At 43.8% G+C, this 22,119-nt stretch overlaps 1 protein-coding gene across 1 annotated transcript in view; it reads right to left on the bottom strand.

Annotated features, from left to right (window-relative positions):
* LOC146653344 (chloride channel protein 2-like) overlaps positions 1 to 21,860 on the bottom strand; it is a 70,255-nt gene extending 48,395 nt beyond the window's left edge. Inside the window, exons 1-4 of the mRNA XM_085429146.1 lie at positions 21,842 to 21,860; positions 21,685 to 21,739; positions 10,692 to 10,821; positions 5,877 to 6,008 (exon numbers count right to left, since the gene is read on the bottom strand). Coding sequence (XP_085285272.1) covers positions 5,877 to 6,008; positions 10,692 to 10,821; positions 21,685 to 21,735 — 313 coding nt within the window. The 5' untranslated portion in view covers positions 21,736 to 21,739; positions 21,842 to 21,860. The remainder of the gene's footprint in view (positions 1 to 5,876; positions 6,009 to 10,691; positions 10,822 to 21,684; positions 21,740 to 21,841) is intronic.
* Between the last annotated feature and the right edge of the window lie 259 nt (positions 21,861 to 22,119).

Below are 22,119 nucleotides of genomic sequence, written 5' to 3'. Positions count from 1 at the left end.
TGCCCAACGGATTTACTTTACCAAACTGACCATCCCAGCCTTGCCGTAATGGTCCATTTGATTCACCTTTTATTGTTTATTTTATTTTCACTTACTGAATACGGGACAGACTTGACTGGGGGAAAGAAGGGGAGAAAGAAAGAGGGAAAGAGAAACAGCTGAGAAGAGGGATGGGGGAGAAGGGCAAAAGACAAAAACCAACAGAACGGGCAGAGAAAAAAAATGCATATATCAATCACCTGGATCACCTGCTGAGAAAGAAAAAAGAAAGCAAGCAGAAGAGAACAAGAGTAATAGAATAAACAACATCACAATGATATATGGGAATATGACAGTAAATACTAAATGTTAAACATTATTGTGCAGCACATAAGATCAACAGAACACAGTGTGCTTTGAGGTAGGAGCCAAAAAGGGTGTAGTTTGTGGGTGTGATCACCCGTGTGTACACCTGTGAGCATGGACGCGCTTGTTTTTTGTTTTTTTTAAAAGGTTCCTTCATGTAATAATCTGCTAGAGGGTGTGGGGGGGCCACAGCCCCGTCCTCCAGGGCGTGAAGCAGGTGTGGAGGAGATCAAAACTCCAGACATCCAGAGGCCCCCAGAACACAAGAGACCAAGGAAGACCAACAGAGGGGCAGCTGCGCCACTGTCCCGGAAAGAGCTGAGGAGAGTCCCAGATGAGGGCTCACTCAGCAGCCGCGGAGCAGAAGCCAGGGGGAGTTGCAGTGACGCGCCCGTGAGCTCCGCCGGCAGCCAGCTGCGCCTGAGTGACCAAGCCCCAGGCCGAGAGGCCGGGGGCACCCCACCTCCGAAGTGGCCCAAGCGAGCCCCAGGCTCCAGGCCCCGATAAGCGGCCGCCAAGGAGTGAGCCGGTGTGTACCTGGACGCCCATCCCCGGACACAAAGAACCACCAATGCACCGATGTCTGAGGGGGTCCGCCACTGGCAGGGGAAGTGGTGGTAGGGGGAGATAGGCCTCCAAACCTTGGAGGGCCTGAGATGTCCCCAGAGAGGTGGCGCCTGACACCCAACCTGACATATAGACACAGACATACAGGCACACACAGATACAAACATCCATTCCCACCCTCATGCTCTCATATGCACTTACTCCACACTCAACCAACGTGGAGACAGACATAAAGAGACGTTGTACACACGATCACACTCCCCAAGCGTACTCTACAAACCGGGTCTAGGTGCCCCCGCCCCTGGAGGGGGGAACTGCACCCAGACCCAGGTGGTGTTTCCCTTTTCCCTGCGGTGGGGGGAGGCAGACCGCCCCGACTCCGCAGCAGCAGGAAGGCTCCACACTCCAGACCGCAGTCGGACGGCCAACTCCTCCTCCTAGTCCTAGCCCCCCTGCTCCAGCAGGTCGCAGAGAACGGGGGTGAGAGAAGACTCCGAACCTCCCTCCACCCGCTCATTGTAATGTTGATGCATGTGTGTTCTAAGGTGCATTTAAAACCCAGGAGGGCATGGAGCTACCTGCCAGAGAGCAGCAGGTAAGCGCATAGTCCCTCCTGCTAGCCCTCAATGTCTACGTGTATTTAAAATTGAGAGGTGGGCAACGATGCCAGGGGTGGGGTGTACACCCTGATGGTAATTTGGAGTCCGTGTATCGTGCCCACCCCCAAGATCCTATATGTATGTGTAATGAGAGTGTGAGTAATGTGAATGTCTAAGTTGTGGGATAAAATTGAGGCAGAGGCAGCCAGAAGGGGACGGGGGGGGGGGGGGGGTAGCCTCCTCTGCACCCTGGTGACATACCCCTACTCCAAGGCCCTGCATGTGTGGGTGGTTGTGGTGGAGCGGGAAGAGGGAGGCAGCTGGAGATGGGGAGGGAAGGAAGGGAGGGGCAAGTGACCCCTCCCTGGGGCCAGCTCCCCCGCTGACCCCAGTAGGCACCCCCATACTCCGCGACGCGCCAGGGAAAGGGGGCCCAGGCCCATCCAGACCGGGCCCAGTGCAGCATCGCCGCCCGGCCCCACAGAGCCCGGGACAGTCCACCCAACCCCACCACAGAGAAAACTGCACCCACCCCACCATCCACTCATCTTCCAGACTACATAAGACAATAAACACCCAGGCTGAGATCTTCCTCCACCTCTCCTGTATCTCCCCCTCCTGCAGAGGCAGCTCCTGAGGAGAGGAAAGCTCCTGCAAGATGTGACAATCTCCCCCACCAGTTGAAGAGCCCCCCAGGTGGCTCGACGCACCGGCGGCACCCTGCTCCAGGGCTGGGCCCCCATGCACCCACCCGCCCACAACCCCGGCAACACACCAACCAGGACCCAAGCCCCCGAGGCCCGGTCCGGGTCCCAGCCCAGAGACGGAGCGCCCCCAGAACCTCACGCCCATCCCGGACCCACCCAGGGGCAGCCAGGCTACCAGGTCAGTAACCCACGTCCGTCAGCACAGACCCTCCCCTAGCCCCGCTACACGCAGCTGCGAGGAAACAGTCACCTGAGAGCCAACAGAGCCCCTAACCGGACATGACCGCTACCCCGGGTTGAGCCCCCCAAGGAAGATGCCTCCGGGGAACCCCCCGACGCCCTAAGCCTGTCCCTACCCCCACACCAATCACAACAGTGAAGGCGGGACCAAACTATGACCCCCCACCCCCACTAGGTGATGGAGCTGATCAAAGGAGCCCAGAGCAATTGATCTGATGTGGTGGCAGAGGCTGTATCAAGACTAATGTAATCTAATAGATAATTTCTATATTGGTTAGAATTAAGATTATTTTTATTTTTCCAGTTCATGAGGACTGTTTTCTTGGCTATGCATAGGGCAGTGAAAACCATATGGGCGATATTCTTTTCTGAAGTGACATTATCTAAGCTGCCCAACAAACACACTAAGGGGGAAGTTGGAATGTTACATTTCAGACACTTCGATAAGTCTTCACATATCTCGCGCCAAAACTTCTGAACTGGTGGACAGAACCAAAGAGCGTGGATATAATTGTCCGGTGAATTGGTTTGGCAGTGTGAGCAGTTGTTGGTAGACGTAAAGCCCATCTTGAACATCCGATGACCTGTATAGTGCACTCTATGTAATATTTTGTATTGAATTAATTGAAGACTGGGATTTCTAATTAGATGAAAGGTTTTTAAGCAAATCTGAGACCAGAAGTTTAGGTCTAAGTTAACTGATAAATCCGCTTCCCATTTTGCAATAGGAAGTGATATTGATTCATCTGTTTTAGAAAGCATTCTGTATATTTTGGATAGTAATTTGGGGGGTTTAAGAGTAAGAAATTGAACCACACTTGGTGGTGTTTGTAGTTCAACTTGACCCGGTTTAAATTTCTTTTTTACTATGGATTTAATTTGTTGATATTCTAAAAATCTTTTCTTGTTGATCCCATATTGTGTAACTAGTCCGTCAAATGAAATAAATTCTGTTCCTTCTAGTATATGTTCTAAATATTTGATTCCTTTATCACTCCAATCTGAAAAGTTTATCATATTATTGTTTTGTAATATGTCAGGGTTGTTCCAGACAGGTGTACGTTTGCATGGGATTAATGAAGACGCCGTCAATTTTAGAAACTCCCACCATGCTGTCAGAGAAGAGCTGATGTTGATGCTTTTAAAGCATTCATGTCGTTGGATGTTTGAGCTGATAAATGGTAGGTCTGAGATCTCTAGATTATTGCAGAGTGCTTGTTCTACATCTAGCCAAGGTTCATCTAAGAGGGTGTGTTTTAGCCATCCTGAGATAAACTGAAGCCTGTTGGCTAAGAAGTAGTGCTGAAAGTTAGGCAGTTCTAGTCCTCCTTTATCCTTGGTCTTTTGTAGTGTTTTTAAGCTTACACGTGGGGGTTTATTTTTCCAAAGGAATTTGGACATACATGAATCTAGAGATCTGAACCAATCTTGTGGCGGTTTAGTTGGGATCATTGAGAATAAATAATTTATTTTTGGTAAGACCATCATATGTCTTACCATATGTGTATATGTCAAAAAACTTGAGAGGAGATTTGGCTGAAGTGATGGGGAAAACGAAGGTCGTTACATTATGCGTGCAGGAAACCAGGCCAGGTACACTGGAGGTGGAGTCAAGCTGCTCTGCCATGGCATTGGATGGTAAGGAATTGTAATACTAGAGGAATGTGATACTGAACCCCAAATTGCTCCTTTGATGCATTTGTCTGAGTGTGAGTGTTACACATAGATAGAAAGAACTTACGTGTAGGAAAAGAAGCGTGTGTGAAACATGTTGTTTAAGGTGCTATGAGTGCTAAAGCTATATAAGAACAAAGCTTTTTACCATTTATTTGTGGTTTCTAGTTTCTCTCAAATGCTTACCCAGTCTGGCTTTGCCCTATCACAGAGCTTTTTTCCCAATGCATCTACTTGAACACAAAGTTTCCTGCCAGGCATTTGTCAAATTCCAAATTTTTTTTTATGTCAACTTGGTTTAAGATTGGTCTCCATCACTAAGAAGTAAATCTAAAACCTTTCCAATATGTGCCACATCTAATGGTTTGCTCCAGTGTCTAATTCCATTGTATATTTTTCTTAATTTATTTTGTGTTTTCACTGTCCGATTTTAAAATTCTGAATAGATTTGTATACATTTGCATACATGTGATACATGTCTATTTGATGTGAACTAGAATGTGAAAGACTTCAAATAAATTCAGCCCTTTTCCATCCTTTGACCTCACCCTTCACCACTACCTCCATCCTATCAACTCATCTTTTCCTCTCACCATCAGTTTCCTGTAGTTGTTAGATATTACCAGTGTTGGTCAAGTTACTTGAAAAAAGTAATCAGTAACTAATTACTGATTACTTCCCCCAAAAACTAATCCCATTACTTTACTGATTATTTTTAAAAGTAATTCATTACTTAGTTACTTAGTTACTTTTTAAAAACACGATTTACAACCTGAAGAGGTGATAAAGTGATAGATCTTTCAGCCCAATTCTACTTTTTCTACATAATCCATCATACAAAATGTAATCAAATGGAAAAGTCTCTTTTTAAAACTTGTTTTATCAGTTTTAATCTTTTAACTTTATGCATCAAGCAAAAATTTAATTATATGCAACATTCTCTGACTGGAAGAAATTTGTTTAACATTTAAACCTATTTTCTGCACATTCCAGCACATAATTTTTTTTAATTTTGCGTTTACACTCAGTCTTTCAAATAGATGCAAGTAAAACACAGCAGAAAATAAATAAAGTCAAAGACTCAGCGGTCCTGTTGCTCTATTTTCACCTGTAAAGCAGGAGTGGGGCAGGCGGAGGTTTACCCTGGTGCAGGTGTGCCGCGGTCAGTGGAAGAATCTGCGAGTTTCTCTGTGAGTTTCCCATTACGTCGTAGCTACTCGGTGCTTGTTGGAAGTTTAGGGTTTTTTCGCTGTAAAAAGAAGTTTTCTTCCCACGCACAACAGACACTAATGTTTTTGTCACTTTTTATGGAATCAAACTCAAAGTAAGGTCAGTACTTGCACGCTTTAAACGCTGCACGCTCATACTCTCTCTGCACTCGATATGTGATCCATTGTTGATCTGCACACAGCTGTTGTCACTAACGTCACACTCGCTTACGTCACTGTCGTGAGACATTCTCGCAAAAAATCACGGTTTTAGTAACGCAGTAACGCAGTAACGCAGCGTTCCTATGGGAAAGTAACGGTAATCTAATTACCGTTTTTGCAATAGTAATCCCTTACTTTACTCGTTACTTGAAAAAAGTAATTGGATTACAGTAACGCATTACAAATAACGCGTTACTGCCCATCTCTGGATATTACTTACCTCCTTCCTTCCCAAAATGTGTTATTATGTTAGTGTGTAGTGATGCTGCATTTTTAAAAACAAACAAACAAAACCAACCCAGTCTCTCTGTCACCTTTTAGGAGCATGTTGATGCCCAGTTCCATTGCCCAGCTGGCTAGGCCCATGAGGATCCCCAACAGGAAGAAGAAGATCCAGTCCTCCCCGATCAATGAGATCAGGAACCTCAGCCAGCGAAATGGGCCGACTAATGGGATATCAAGAACACAGCATAATACATTAGGACTACAGCACCCAGAGATTAGTACGGGTCACTTTATTCTACATTTTCCAATAACAGCTGTGTTTCATCACAATAGCTTTTGAAATATTGAACAGCAATAAACATGTTGTTAGCCCAAAAGACCACTGCTCTGTACTCTATAGCATTTTACAAGTTAGTAAACCAGAGATGCAAAAGTTTGTAATTTATCCCACATTTCTTATCTTTGGCCCAAATATAAACAGATCCATGCCCAATAACAAAGAAGCAGATCAGATAAATCTTTAATAATTTCTCAGGTGCGTTCCTCTGGGAAATTCAGTAATTATGAATTTGTTTTGGGGCATTTTTTGTAAAAAATAAAGAAGACATTTTCAGAAGTTTATATTCCTGGTGAAAACCATTTCTCTTTATTTCTTTCTTCCCACCCTTATCGTACTTGCAGGAAAAAGACGATTGTGTGCAGTAGGGATGGGTACCGGTTCTGACAAACGGTAGTAACCAGACCGAAAAGCAGCGCACATTTCGGTGCTTTATTTCGGTGCTTTTTTTTCCTGAGCTGTGATACACTTTAGATTCTAGCCAATAATTTTACGTTTCCGAGGATAGTAGGCGGGGCTAGGTACGTACGTTCTTTTAGAGCAGAGCTACAGATTAAAAATGTCCAAGGCGAAGCCGTCAAAAGTCTGGCTGTACTTCACAGCAAAAGATGCAAACTCAGCAGCAACAAGTGCTTTAAGCTGATACTGTGATACTGTCAAAGGAGGTAACACCTCGAATCCGATGAAACACCTGGCGACGCATAGCGTTTTTTTTAAAAGCCCAGAAATGCGCCGTATTTGATAGCTTGCTGCGAGACCTCACACCGAGCACATCTACTGCGGGTGGGTTGCCTGTTATCGGACCCGGAGCAACATCCCCCAAAAACCCGAAGAGGAGAGTCCTGGCCCCTAGCCCTGCCAGTGTAGCAGAAATGATGAGGATGATGATGCAGCAGCAGCCGTTCTTCTCTGCGTGAGTAGCTTAATGTTGTTCGTGTGTAATTTACGTTGAGTAGGCTAACCACGTTATTACATTAATGCATGTAAGGTGAACTAGCAAACATCATCATAGCTACATGCGGCTGTCTTCTTGTTTGATGGCAGATACTCCCTTCACCCTGGCCAAAAAGGCTAAAATGACCAAAGAAAAAGTGGAAAACAGTTAAACATGAGAGGTTTAGGACAAAGTTTGTGTTCTCCATTCTTTAAGCACCGGTTTGAGCACCGTTTGAGCACCGGCACCGTTTCAAAAGTACCGATTTGGCACCGGTATCAGATAAAACCTAAACGATACCTATCCCTAGTGTGCAGTCACTTACTTTGCTTTCATCTCCCTGCTTCCTTTTTACACTTGAGCTTGTAGAACAAATGCCGATGTTTTAATACGCCAAATAATTGTGCTGTGGCTGACTTTTATGGCATTCAGCCTTTTCATTTAAGCATATCCAAGAATTCCCTGTCAAACATTTATTTCAAAACCTAACTTATTAGGTCCTTCATTTGCTTTTCGAAAACTGCCCTGCATCAGCTGCCGGTAATCAGAATCACAGCTACTCCCAACACTGCAAACATATTGTTCTTTCATCAAATCAAGAACTGAAGGTAATAATATGTGTGTATGTGTGTGTGTATGCTGGCTTAGTGCATTTAAATGGAAGAGCAGTCCATTAACTGTACAAGTTACTTATTTGTTAAATGTAGTCCACACCGAAGTAAAGGGCATCTTGTATCACAATCCAATTGCCCACTCTCTGGTACGTTGCCTTGATGATATTTGAGACTTTTAAAATAACTAAAACGGGGACACTGTGACAATGTCAAAGATGCAGGACACGTTAGAGGGGAAAGCTGCAGTTAAATATGTTCAGGTAAAGGGTCATTGTGAACCACACTGCACACACTGTTATCACTTTGATGTGTTTATGCCTCTGCGTGCTCTCTGAAACCTTTCCCCACTACGGAGCCCCGCAAGGGACATGGGAGAAAAGAATTACGATGAACTTTTGCGAGATCTCGCAAAAGTTGAATTCCCACAATGGCGGCTGCTACTTAGTTGCAATATTACTCTTTCTGGGTCACAAAATAAACTTTCAAGATATTTTGAGGCGTGAATGTAGCTGTGTAAACATCAAATATCTGCTCGGTTTACAAGACATCATATATTTGCAAAAGTGCTACGACGTTTTCACAAAACTTTTGCGAGATCCCGAGTTTGTTTTGCGAGGTCTTGCGGGGCTCCATACCCCACACACTGATTCTATATTATTTATCCACTATGTTACATGTTGCTTCTCAAAATTGCAGAGAAATGTAGCTCTGGTCACCTTTTTGGGCACAGCTGCATATTCTGAGTTTGCATAAATGTCTGTGTGAGTGTTGGGAGTTTGTGATATCAGCAGTGAGAGAAAGAGACAGGAGAATTGAAGACCAACTGGTTTCATAGACTGACACATGGCTACAAAGATGGAGACAATGGAAGTGAAGTGAAGAGAACACAAGTGATGAGGAGGTGCTGGGTGGGTGTCCACTGCCATATACAGGAGGGAGAATTTTGCAATAAGTGTGGAGGAGTGGAGGAAGGTGGATTAAGATGTTTGTATACAACATTATGATCTAGTGAGAGTTGGGTGCAAGTGAATAGTGAAGCTTTAAGCATTAGAAAAAGAGAAAGTAGATGACTTTGAATACCTGGGTTAAACATCCAAAGCAATGAACAATGTGGTGGCGATAAGTGAGAGAACAAAAGTGGAAAGAGTGAAGATGAAGCACTAACTAAAAGACAGGAGTCCAAGCTGAAGATGCTTAGATTCTCTTTGGGAGTGAGCAGGATGGATAGAATTAGAATTAACTACAACAGAGAGACTGCTCAGGTTGAGCAGTTTGGAGACAAGGTTAGAGACTCTAGGCTGAGATGGTCGGGCCATGCTTACAGGAAGGATAAAGGAAATATTGGACAAACATGGAGTTGCCATGCAGTAGGACGGGAGCAAGATCACAGAGGAGGTTCATAGATGCTCTGAAGGAGGACACGGATAGGGTTGGTGTGAATAGGGGCGTGGCGTGGCGTGGTTCTTAGTTGGAGCCACCTAGTCAGGGGCTCTTCGTATGGATTTTGCATGTTCTCCCCGTGTTTGCGTTGGTTCCCTTCAAGTACTCCGGCTTCCTCCCACAGTAATTGGTAATAAATGCTAATTCCTAATTGCCCCTAGGTGTGAATGGTTAGTCTGCCTGTCTATGTTTGGCCTGCGACAGACTCAGGGTACAGCCTGTCCAGGGTATACACTGCCTCTCGTCCTATGACAGCTGGGATAGGCTCCAGCCCCCCTGCGACCTTCACAAGTATAAGTGGAAGAGAATGGATGAATGGACAAGTGGAAAAATGATCACTGACAGAAATTTATCCTGAGTTCAAACTCATCTGTAGGTGACTCAGATGAATTGGGCGTGAAATCCAACTCAATCCAGGCATACTGGATTTAGACAACATCTGTATCACTAAAGCTTCACCATGATTAGGACTGTCACAGCTGTCGACTCTCAGACTAAAACTGACAGTCTATGTGTGCCTTGGAGATTCCACTTGAACATCAGAGACTTTCCAACTTGTGTTTGTTTTATGCTTCAATGCATCCCATTTAGTCCTACATAATCTCGTTACTGTAGCTACCTGACAACACCAACAGTACGGTAAGAAAGGCAGTGGATCATTTGTATGAAATGCTGCAAGGAATGCTTTTGCCATGATTGCCTGACACTGCAGATATTGTTTAGCTTCTTTATCTAACTGTTCAGTAGGATCAATGCTTCCCAAGCAACACCTAAGGCACAGGGTTTAGTTTAGAGACATCAAAGTGATTGTAGTATTACATTTTTAACGGAAAGCTAATGTTCAAACAATTTCTCTCAAGGCTTGGATTCTGAGCAATTCACGGAGTACTCTTTGTATTTTTTCTCTGAACTGGACTCACAACAAAAAGAAATGATTGCCCTGAGCTGTGCCATCGCCAAAGACTGGTTAATAATCCTTTATGTTTTTCTACCACTTAAAATCCCATATGACCATGTAATGCATATTTGATAACAATGGAATTGTTCCATACTAGAGCTGTCAGTGGGGGTTTTGGTTCAGTCTGAGCGCCATCCAGTCAGTGTGCAAATGGCCAAACTACAGTAAAACATGACCATGTTCAATGATGTTTTCAGGACTACAGGAGGCTTAGTTCAATGGTCAAAAAGCAAACCTGAACAGTTAAGTCTTGAGCCTCATTCAGTGGTAATGCCAATATTCAAATGGCAAGATACACGGTGTGGATTTCTACCATATACAAATTGCTATGGTGACTCTGCTCTCTACCGCTACAGGAATTTAGACTGTGTGAACACTTTTGTGAAAGATGAAAAGGTCCCAATTTTAATAGGGTTTAGAAAATCTGTATCACGGCACTTCTTTTCTTTAAACTAATTTTGTTCATTGTGGTGTGAATAGGCATTTGTCCATCACATGGTTAGAAATGGTAAGAAGGTTTTCTATAAAATAACGAAACGAGCACTAATTTCAGAAACAGGAATAATAACACTTGCTGCTTGTCCTTCATATTCCATGCTGGCTGTGTGGTTTGACTCTTACACTTGGCACAGCGTCCATTGTCGTGTTCCAGTGTCCGGCTTCGCTGACTGACCTTCTCCCCACTTTCCTTCAGCCGAGTAGCCTCCTCTTTGGCATACACCCCGAGCTCCTGGGTGTAGCGCCCATACATCTGCGAAAAAACACCGGCATCCATTTAGCTTTCAAAAAACAAACACATTAAACATGTCCCAAAAATGGGCGGTGTGATGTAAATCAGAATTGTGTCTTTCTTCTGACTTCTTGTCTGAATTCATTTCCATCTGCAAAATCCATATTTGGCCCCCGTGCATAGGGGCAGTGGCGGTTTTTGATATGGGCGACATAAGCCGTTGCCCGGGGCGGTATCATGGTGGGGCGGCATCATGGGCATCGGCAAAAAAAAGTTGCTCGCACCCATGTTGCCCTGACATCATGCCAAAGCATTTTGAGCACTGCATAGGCACCGAACCGTTTTCTTTTGCGGAGAGTAAAGGCACCCTCTGTTTGCGAGGTGCCCCTGCTGCTTGCCACACAGGAAGGAGAGAGCGGGGCGGCATTCTCTGGCTGGAGCGGCATCTAATAACCAGCTCACAAAACTAAACTAAAATAAACCAACAAACTAGGGCTGTCAACGTTAATGCTGTCATCATGTCATCATCAAAGTGAGATCTCGAGGGAGAACAAAGGGAAGCGGCGGCGGCCTAGAGGGAAGCGAGCCGGCGTCAGGAACAGGCTGAGAGCTCGTGCACACCGCACACCTCTGCCTAGCATCCTGCTCGCCAACGTCCAGTCACTGGAGAACAAGCTTGACGACCTCAGGGCCAGGATAAAGTTCCAGAGAGACATTCGGGACTGCAATCTCCTCTGCTTCACCGAGACATGGCTGAACCCAGCGGTGCCGGACCACGCCATCCAGCCGGCCGAGTTCTTCTCGGTTCACCGCATGGACAGGACACGGGACTCGGGGAAGTCAAGGGGAGGCGGCGTGTGTTTAATGGTGAACAACAACTGGTGCAACAGTGCGAACGTTGTTCCTCTCACACGCTCCTGCACACCAAATCTGGAACTACTGTCCATCATGTGTCGTCCTTTTTATCTACCTCGGGAATTTACATCGGTCATTGTAAGTGCCGTTTATATTCCACCACAAGCGGACACGGTCACCGCCTTATGCGAGCTGCATGAGGCACTCACACAGCACCAGACACAACACCGGGACGCTGCGCTTATTGTGACGGGGGACTTTAATAGCGCCAACCTCAAACGCGCAGCGCCGAACTTTTATCAACACATCACCTGCCCCACCAGGGGTGAAAGGACACTGGACCACTGCTACACTACGGTCAAGGACGGCTACAAGGCACAATCCCGCCCCCCGTTTGGCAAATCTGATCACGCCGCCATCTTCCTCATGCCAAAATACAAACAAAGGCTGAAACAGGAAGTTCCGGTTCAGAGGAAGGTCGCGCGCTGGACGGATCAATCGGTGGCCGCGTTACAGGACGCACTCGATGACGCAGACTGGGGCATGTTCAGAAACAGCTCCGACGATGACGTCAACGTGTTTACGGAAGCGGTTGTGGGATTCATCGGGAAACTAGCGGATGATACCGTGGAGACAAAGACTATCACAACGTTTCCCAACCAGAAGCCGTGGGTGGATAAAACCATCCGCGACGCTCTGAGATCCCGCACCGCTGCCTACAACACGGGACTCATGACGGGGGACATGGACCCGTACAAAGCCGCGTCATATAACGTGCGGAGGGCGGTGAAAGAGGCGAAGCAGCGCTACGGGAGGAAACTAGAGTCACAACTCCAACAGAGTGACTCTAGGAGCCTGTGGCGGGGACTAAGGACAATAACGGACTATAAAGCACCAACAACCGGTATGACGAACGCGGCCGTGACTTTGGCAGACGAGCTGAACACTTTCTATGCTCGCTTCGAGGCTGCAGCTAAGGTCTCCAACAATGCTAGTGTTAGCGGCGCTAACGGCTGCAGACAGGAAGATACTGCCAGCACCGGAAACGTGCTCGTCATCTCCGAGCATGAAGTAAGGAGAGCCTTCAAGAGAGTGAACACCAGGAAAGCAGCAGGACCAGACGGCATCCCAGGTCGTATCCTAAGAGACTGCGCATACCAGCTAGCTCCTGTGTTCACTGAGATATTCAACATCTCTTTATCTCAGTCGGTGATCCCCACATGCTTCAAAGAGTCCATCATTGTTCCTGTCCCGAAGAAACCCCACCCTGCTTCTCTCAATGACTATCGCCCTGTAGCCCTCACCTCAGTAGTGATGAAGTGCTTTGAACGCCTGGTCAGAGACTTCATCATTTCTTCACTACCAGACACACTGGACCCACTACAGTTCGCTTACCGTCCAAATCGTTCCACAGACGATGCCATCTCTCATCTCCTCCACACATCACTCACTCACTTGGACACTAGAAGGGGGAATTATGTTAAAATGCTCTTCATAGACTACAGCTCTGCATTTAATACCATAATTCCCTCCACACTCACCACCAAGCTGGAGCATCTGGGACTCAGCTCATCTATGTGTCAGTGGATCTCCAACTTCCTAACTGGCAGACCACAGGCAGTAAGGATGGGCGGACATGTCTCAGCCTCCACCACTCTCAGCACTGGAGCCCCCCAGGGGTGTGTTCTGAGCCCCCTGCTGTACTCTTTGTACACATATGACTGTGTGGCCACTACCAGCTCCACCACCATCATCAAGTTTGCTGACGACACCGTCGTGGTGGGCCTGATCTCTGATAACAACGAGACGGCCTACGTGAAGGAGATTAGGAATCTGGAGAACTGGTGCCAGAGGAACAACCTCCTTCTAAACGTCAGTAAGACAAAGGAGCTGATAGTGGACTTCAGCACTAAGCAGGAGAGGAACTACCAGACCCCCGTCATCAACGAGTGCCCAGTGGAGAGAGTGGACAGCTTCAAATACCTCGGAGTTCACATCACGCAGGACCTGTCATGGTCCTGTCACATCAACACCGTGGTGAAAAAGGCCCGACAGCGTCTCTACCACCTCAGACGCTTGAGAGACTTCCAACTGCCCTCCAAGGTGCTCAGGAACTTTTACTCGTGCACCATAGAGAGCATCCTGGCGGGAAACATCTTAACCTGGTTCGGGAACAGCACCATGCAGGACAGACGAGCTCTACAGAGGGTTGTGCGGTCAGCTGAGCGCACCATCCGCTCCGAGCTCCCTGACCTGCACTCAATCTACAGCAGGCGGTGCTGGACCAAGGCCAGGAAGATCGTGAAGGACCTCAGCCATCCCAACAACAGACTGTTCTCTCTGTTGAGGTCAGGAAAGCGATTCCGCTCCCTGAAGACCAACACAGAGAGACTGAGGAGGAGCTTCTTCCCGCAGGCGATACGGTCTCTCAATCACACCACCACACAGTACTGACCCACACATATGGTTCTTACACACACACTGGACTTTCTGGACTTTGGTTTTGCACAACACTGGTCACTATATTCTTCATTTCCGGTTAATACTTGTACAGCTGCTGTTATTGTGTATATATTTATTTATATTTAGATTCCTTCATACATTCTTATATAGTTCTATATTGTGTATTGTGTATTTTGTTGTACAGTTATTTTATTTTCAACTTTAATTTATATATTTATCTTTATCTTATTCTTCCCAGTTAAATTTACCCTTCATTCTAATTTGTGTTGTACAGTTATTTCATTTTTAACCTTAATTTATATTTTATTCCTTCCTAGTTAAATTTACCCTTTTTAATTTTTCATATTTATTTCCTATCTTATTCATAGCCTTTCCTTTTTTGTTTTCTTTAGGTCACGAGCAGTTGTCCAAGCATTTCACTACATATCGTACTGTGTATGACTGTGTACGTGACAAATAAAATTTGAATTTGAATTTGAATTTGAATTTGAATGATTAACGCGATTACAATTTTTAACACAATTAAACCATTTGGAGCGCAGAATGACTCAAAATCTCTGAAATGTCTCTGTCAACGCATTTCAGGCAGTTTGTCCAAAGTTTGTCCCTTCTGTGCTGCAGATAGGTTGATTGCGTTAAAAATTGTAATCACATTAACGTGTTAACATTGACAGCCCTACAACAAACACAAACACTGAAGACATTATGATACAGACTTATAATTTGCATTAATGTGTTTTCTAAATTCTATCACACACATATAATTGAAAAGTGAGCACGAGGGCCCTCGCTGCGCCTGCTGCTGCTGCTGAAGTCTCACACACAACCTGTCAACAGGGGAGGGGCGGGCTGCTTCCAAATAGACCACATTTCATTCATAATGCTGTAAATGCAAGCCCATTATGTATCAATTATTTTTCCTGGGTTGTGTGAAATCCCAGAAAAAAAGAAACCCTATACAAGGTGTAGGCCTATTAGTCTATTAGTGTATGTTGTGGGGTTGGGTGTTGATACTGGAGTGCAAAATCACTGATGAAAGATGGACAAGAAAAGGTCAAAGCAATCAGGTCCTCAGTTTAGAAAAAAGAGAAAAGAAGAGGAGAAACGGGCAAAAGATGCAGGTAAACAGATGAGTCTTTGAGAGGGAGTGTTCAACCAGGGCACCAAACAGGCTAGGACCGCGCCTGCGTAGGGTAGGAGGTCTCCCTTGCATGGATGGAGCTATAGTTGATTGTGGTGGTTAAGGTGTAACACTTCACCAGCCTAAATAACAAGAACCATAACTGTGTAACTATTTGAAAATGTAATATAGTGAAAGTGGTACAGTAGCTGCAGGATCACTAGGGGCCTGAGTCAGAGCCTGCTCCAGGCATTATTTGTGTAATATTCCCCCACATGCTTTCTCTGCTAAAAATAATCCAACCTCTAAGAACCCCAAAGAACCATAAGTTTCATAACCATCCAGCAGGCTCATAATAAATATTTTCCTATGAAATATTTTGTGGTAGTTGAATTACAGAGCACGTTTTTCCTTGAACTCGTTACAGTCTGGCTCCGAGAAAGCAGAAAAACAAAAACATGAAGGATCGATCATGACCTTTGCACAGTACTTTATATTGCAGCTCACTCATTGTCCTGACAATACAGATCTGACTTATGTTCAAATTTGTCTATAATGCTCAAACCAGGGTTGCCTGAAATTTATAATGACAATTCAGGTAATTTAGTCAAAACTTCATAGATTTAAGTTTCACAAGTGTGTAAAACTCACTACAACCCTGTTTGTGAGTGGTTGTGCATGGGAACATTGAATATGAAACAAAGTATTGGCTGGTGTGGCAAAAGGATATATAGAACTTTCCCATTTACTCTGTGGCTGTCATGGTTGCATTGTGTGTTAGTTTGGCTTGTTTCAACAACTGAATGCAGAGATTTAAAGTACTTAGAATCTATACTTCGGACAGAAACGAAGTACTGTACCTGTTAAGCAGGTTACACATTTTTGGAAAGTGGGTTCTGCTCCTTCACAGAGAGGTTTCCCTTGATAACATACAGGACACAGCATGCACGTTAAATAACACACACACAAAGTTGTGTTTTCATATCTTGTTGGGGACATCTAATTCACATAATGCTTTCCTTACCCACCTACCTTAACCCTAACCATCAACAATGAATGCCTAACCCTAACCTAACTGTAGCCCTGACACTAAAACCACATAGTCCCCACAGATATATAAACATGGTACACACACACACACACACTCATCCATGAGTGTGTTTTAACCACAAACACACTCAGGTCATTTAGTTCAAAGAAGCTTTGAGTCACATTTGTTTGTTGACTCAGGTCCCATTGTGTCTATTGTTACATTCGTGTCAGGAAAAAAGTTGACTCCTGCTTTTTCTCCTCACTACAAGCTGAGAAGTCTTGTGCAAGTCCTGTTTATATCAAGGTTAGCCGCTATTGCCACATAGGTTTTGTCACTAAGTTCAGTAAAATTCCAGGAGGCTCAGTCATGTATGAAAAATGAGTGCCAATTGCAACTTGATTCAATGGATTTGGAATTGTGTAGACATGACCGATTTAGAGTATAAACCATTTCTTAATGTCCTATCTTATACCTGGAAATGTCTGTGTAAGGCATCAGACCAATGGCTCGATGCAGTTTTTGCTGTGGGTCACATTCACTGAGCTAGAAAGATGGGAACTGTAGATTTTGTTCTGAGCTGATATTAATTCTGCAGTGCGATCTCTGCATTATAAAGTGGTGCTTTTAATTACAAAGAAAAGGTGAACTACTAACTGGGAATTGCGTAATTGGAAACCCATCTGCAGAAGAAGCTTATAACAGATATCGACTTGCACTTGGGGACTTCAGTGTGTCACAGAGTGATAAAAGAGCAGGAGAGGTGAAGAATAGGCCAACATTTAAAAGACAAGACAGAGTTGACACAATTTGAAAGGGATTTGGCTTCTAGCTAAGAGTCTTTTCTTTTCTTTTCTTTTTTTTACTATTATGTGGTTACATATTTACATTGTTCATTTGAAGTCTATAATTTTTCTATAAACATACTGCAGCAGTAATAAATACTCCAACAGTAGCACATTGATTCCTAAGTGGTTTTTGAAGAAAGAAATAATCTAGGAAAATAAATTCATGTTAACATTGTATCTGTTTTGTTTATTTATAAGTGAGCAGCAGAGCACATGATGTACTGAACATAAAACGCATATTATTAGCTAAACAGGTCCAGATTTGTGCCCAGCAGTGTTGGGACTAACGCGTTATTAAGTAACGCGTTACAGTGACTATGTTATTATTGTGGTAACGAGCACGGTAACTAGTTATTATGCCAAAACCAGGAACGCGTTACTCGTTACTGGGATTTAGATAGGCTCGTTACTCGTTACTTCGTGTGGTGGCTATCGCGGAGCTTCCACAGATTCAATAACATTAGCAAGTGGTGGAGGCCAGCAGGTGGATGAAGGAAAAGGGAGGCAAGAGGAGAGACCCGAAGCAGCCACTGGTCCGAGAGTGTCAGGTGAACTGAACTCCAGGTAAGAAGTTATGACCTGCAGTGTATCTGAGTCACATATAAATCAAGTTTAGGGCGAGTTTATTTTCGTTATGCTGACTTTTTCGTACTGCGTGCTAGCTAGCATGACGGAGTTTCTATACAGCTGGGTGGTGCTATGTTACTGATGTTTTGTTCGTAGGTTAATTATTAGAGTTGCCAACCGTCCCGTAAAAAACAGAATCGTCTGGTATTCAGAGAAAATATTACGCGTTTCTTATTGAGGTGAAAAGGAACATTTTGTCCCGGACTTCAGCTACAATGAAAAAGACACAAAGCTGCCTCTTCTCCTCTCATTCTCTCCCCTCCCTCCCTCTCCTGTTTCTACTTCAGTCATGAAACTGATCAATGATCAGCTGATCGTCTCTCTTGTTTGTTTATCGCCCACTTTGCTCCAGAAAGAGGAAACCAGCGGATGTCGCGCTAAACAACAGCAGCACGTTTAAGCTTGATCAGCTGTTGTTAGAATTTATTTAATATTAATTTCTAGTATCAGCTGATGTTGGCTGGAGCCACAGCTGTAAAGCTGCTGGTCATGATGTCGGTTTGGTTATCTGGTGAGAGGGAAACATGAAGATGAAACCAGGAGATGTCCTTACTGAACCATCAGAGCTGAGCAGGTGATGGAGAAACAGGTTTACCTTTTAGGTGACATGAATGAGTTGAAGTTATGAACTGTTTCTGAGAGACAAATAACACCAGGATCCTTTTCTAAGTAGCTGACAGCTGGTAACTGTGCAGGGGCGGGTCTAGCAAAGTGTTGCCAGGGGTCCATGTAGGGCATTAACAGGGAGAGGGGGGCACAAAGACATACTTTTCTTTCTTATTCTCATTTAAAATGTCTCACTTTTAAAAAATAATTATCTGAATCTTAGAACAAACAATTGATAGATTGATGCATATATACCATCAGAACAGTGTACATCACTGTCACAGGCTTTATGATTTTTCCTATAATGGTGGGCCGGTCTCTAGTCAAAACGCCTGGGACGATTTTCTGTCCCAGTCCAGCCCTGTATGCAGCTCATCTGCAGTCTGGTGTTACCTACATCTTCCTATTCAGAAGGCAGAATTTCCGAGTTCTGAGTACCATCGAAAGCACCACGACTGCAGTTTTTGTGTTGGATGTAAAAAGCTAGGATAGAATCATGGCAGCGGTCAACGACGGTCCAGGCGTGGGATTTCTCTCGTGGAAGTGTGCACATTATTTTTTTTCTTTCTATTGGTAGGTGGCACAGTGCACTTGTGGCAAGTAGGCAAGCTAGAAGCCTGGCAGTCTGGCTGGGTATCCAGTAGGGCTGGGCTATATCATACCGTTTACGGTAATACCGGTATAATTTTGGGCAACAATAGGAAAATGACATATCGCGATAGAATATGGGTAAAATGCGCATGCGCAGTGCCTTTGTTTACATACGCACATGGCGGCGACGCAGAATGAGAAGAGCGAAAGTGGATCGATGAATGAAACGGATGAACCAGAACTGGTTCGTAAAAATGCTGCAACTTCACTGGTGTGGAACTGGTTTAGCTTTCGTCCGTCAGATACACAACAAAGCACTATTTTTGGTAGCGCATGCTAGCGGGCCGTCGTTATTACTGTGTTGTTTGGAAAATACGGGGCACTTAAAATCAATCCTTTGATTTCTCTGAAAGTCGACAGAGCCCCTTATAATCCCGTGTGCCTTATGTATGAACTCTGGTTGTGTTTACTGACCTCGAAACGATTTTATGTGCACGGCGCTCGAAAATCTGTCAGATGTTTCAGTACGACTTTGCTAAGCTACGAAGCCGCACCGCTTGATAGATTGTCGGAGCATTACGGCTATTGTAGGTGGAGCCTCGCGGAGTGATACGTACTGTGCTTCAACATAATATTACCGTATTGTGTGTGTATAACCTCTTTTTAAGTTCTGTGGATATTATACATGGTTATGCTGAGGATATGTCGGCCAGTTTCCACTGGAAATGCCTTTTGGTTAAACTGTCAGCGAGGAATTAGCACTGTTACATTTTTATATAACTTTTATGCACATAAAAAACAGCTGCTTGTTTAAGTGAAAATACATTGATGGGTTTTTTTCACTAATAAAGTTGTGGAGTTGTAAAGTATTTTGTCTAGTGTCAATTATATCGTTATCGCAAATTTTCAAATGTATATCGTGATAAATATTTTTGGTCATATCGCCCTGCTCTAGTATCCAGTTACGGAAGCAACACATTAACAAGAGAATTCTGAGTAAAACCAAAGTTACTTTCCCTAGTAACTAGTTACTCTGAAAGTAACGAGTAACTTGAAGTAACTGAGTTACTTTTGATAGAAGTAACTAGTAATGTAACTAAGTTACTACTTTAAAGTAACTTACCCAACACTGGTGCCCAGTGAGTACACAGCAGCACTAATGGACCAGCATCCAGCCCCTTTGAGTGCAGATAATATAAATTGTATGACAATCTTCAAATTACATAACAGTGTGTGTGAACAGTGTTAGTGTCATCAAAAACATTTTGCAAAGATTTAATTAGCTTTGGTGAAATTATGAGCGGGCATTGGTGCTGTAGCTGCAGTCTCAGCTATATAACTTGAAATTTCTTTAAAGAAAATATGTTCACAATGTTTTTTTCTTCTGTTTTTCAGCTCCTGAAAAGCAAGTCCACAGTAAAAACTCTGTGACATAACTGTCTCTGGGGCCCGGGCAGATATTTTTTGGGGCCCCTCTCTGCCACATTGTACAGGAGCAATCACACCATCTTACATTCTCTCTCTCATTCTCTGTCTCACTTACATTCACACTGTAAGAGCATAAATAAGATATAGCAGTTGTCATCATTCATGCTTTTTATCAGCACCTCAGTCAGAGGTTGCGTGAACGGACACCTTTAGTTACTCTTATGCTCTTAAACTCACACAGTCTTCTTCAAATAGGCTACCACACGCCTAAAACAGGTTGAGTCTTGCTAACAAACTGATTTCTAGAATTCCTCATTCAACAGTCATTTCCAATTTATCAACTTGTCGACATATCGCATGCATGTAATAAAATACGAGTGCATATTTTCAACATGAACGGTGCAACGTTTTAGTCCTTTACAAAAACACAAAGTTTGCTACTGCTTGCCAATCAGAACTTTGTAACTTTGGGCCTTGCAACACTGCTCAGATCCGTACACCTGGTGGTATCTTCATCCTGCTCTCTTGTCTCTTTACATTTTTGAGAACCACTTTTTTGCTTTGGTTTGCTAAAAATCATTTTTAATGTCACCGCACCAACAACGTAGGCTGTGAGACACTTGCTGGAAATGAAATTGCTGCATAGTTGATGTCAACAGGTTCATGTGTATTTTGCAAGAATGGCAAGTACTGTATTTCCATGGCGTACCCAGTTCTAGACAACTTTTTAGAAACATTACCTATTTCAATCAAATTATTTAGATAATCTATTAAAGTAAAAATGAATAAAGGAATATTTGCAGGGCTAAAACTGATTTCATAAGAAAAATATATGCTGCTTAAACAAAGTTGGGCTTTTGGTTCAGAAGATAGAACCTAGCCCTAAAGATATTAATGTCCATTTTAAGGTATGGATATATGCATACTCTCTAATGTAGAAGGACTCTTGTTTCTTCTGGCTCCTGTGCCATTTTGGATGTTATGCCTTTGATCCATTTCACTCTCACTAGTTAATCAAAGACCAGTTAATCTGAAAAAATGGACAAAATGGCTCCACAGACATTTTACTCGAAAGCCAGAGGTGGGGCATCATTTAAAACTTATATTTTCTCAAACATACAATCACCCAGAAAAGTTGTCAGAATCACACAGACAAAAAGTACATGCATATACTTATTTTTCACAAGTTACGCATCACAATTCACTCATTACATCTCTAGTCCAGCTTTGATCACACTTTACTCACGTTTCACTCATAAGTGGATGCACTGTGGGAAAAGTGCACAAAGTTCATATGGTGACAAGTGAAAACTTACAAGACTTTGTTCATACTGCAGCACCCGATGATCTGACCGGTCTCCTGCCATGGTTCTGCTCGAGATTTACAGGTCGCAAGTTAGAGAAAAGCTCAACAATGCTTTCGAATGAAACAATGCTGTGTTCTCAATAATTAAAGCATTAAGCTAACTTTACTTGTAAAGGAGATCACCAAGCAAACTTAAAGAGTGTGCGCTTGTTACAGTTTGATCCTTCTTTTTATAGCCTGAAGTTAGCCTCAAGATATAAAGACTGAGGCGGAGCTTTTTGGTTCGGTAGCTCAGGTGGGTGTGTCAGGCAAGCCATATGAATGGCTTACTTGTCATGGCTTTTTACTCACATTTCTTTTACATTTATCTTTAATTCTTCATTGTATTCACTTAAAAAAAATGTTATTTTGATATCTAGATTAATGTTTTTGTTCTACATACAAT

This window comes from Rhamphochromis longiceps, linkage group LG14 (assembly GCF_057381845.1).
Source record: "Rhamphochromis longiceps isolate RC_006_pf linkage group LG14, R_longiceps_female_GT1.1, whole genome shotgun sequence".
In the NCBI taxonomy this organism is placed as follows: Eukaryota; Metazoa; Chordata; class Actinopteri; order Cichliformes; family Cichlidae; genus Rhamphochromis; species Rhamphochromis longiceps.
The sequence above is the reverse complement of the archived record's forward strand: the minus strand, read 5'-3'. Positions and strand labels throughout refer to the sequence as shown.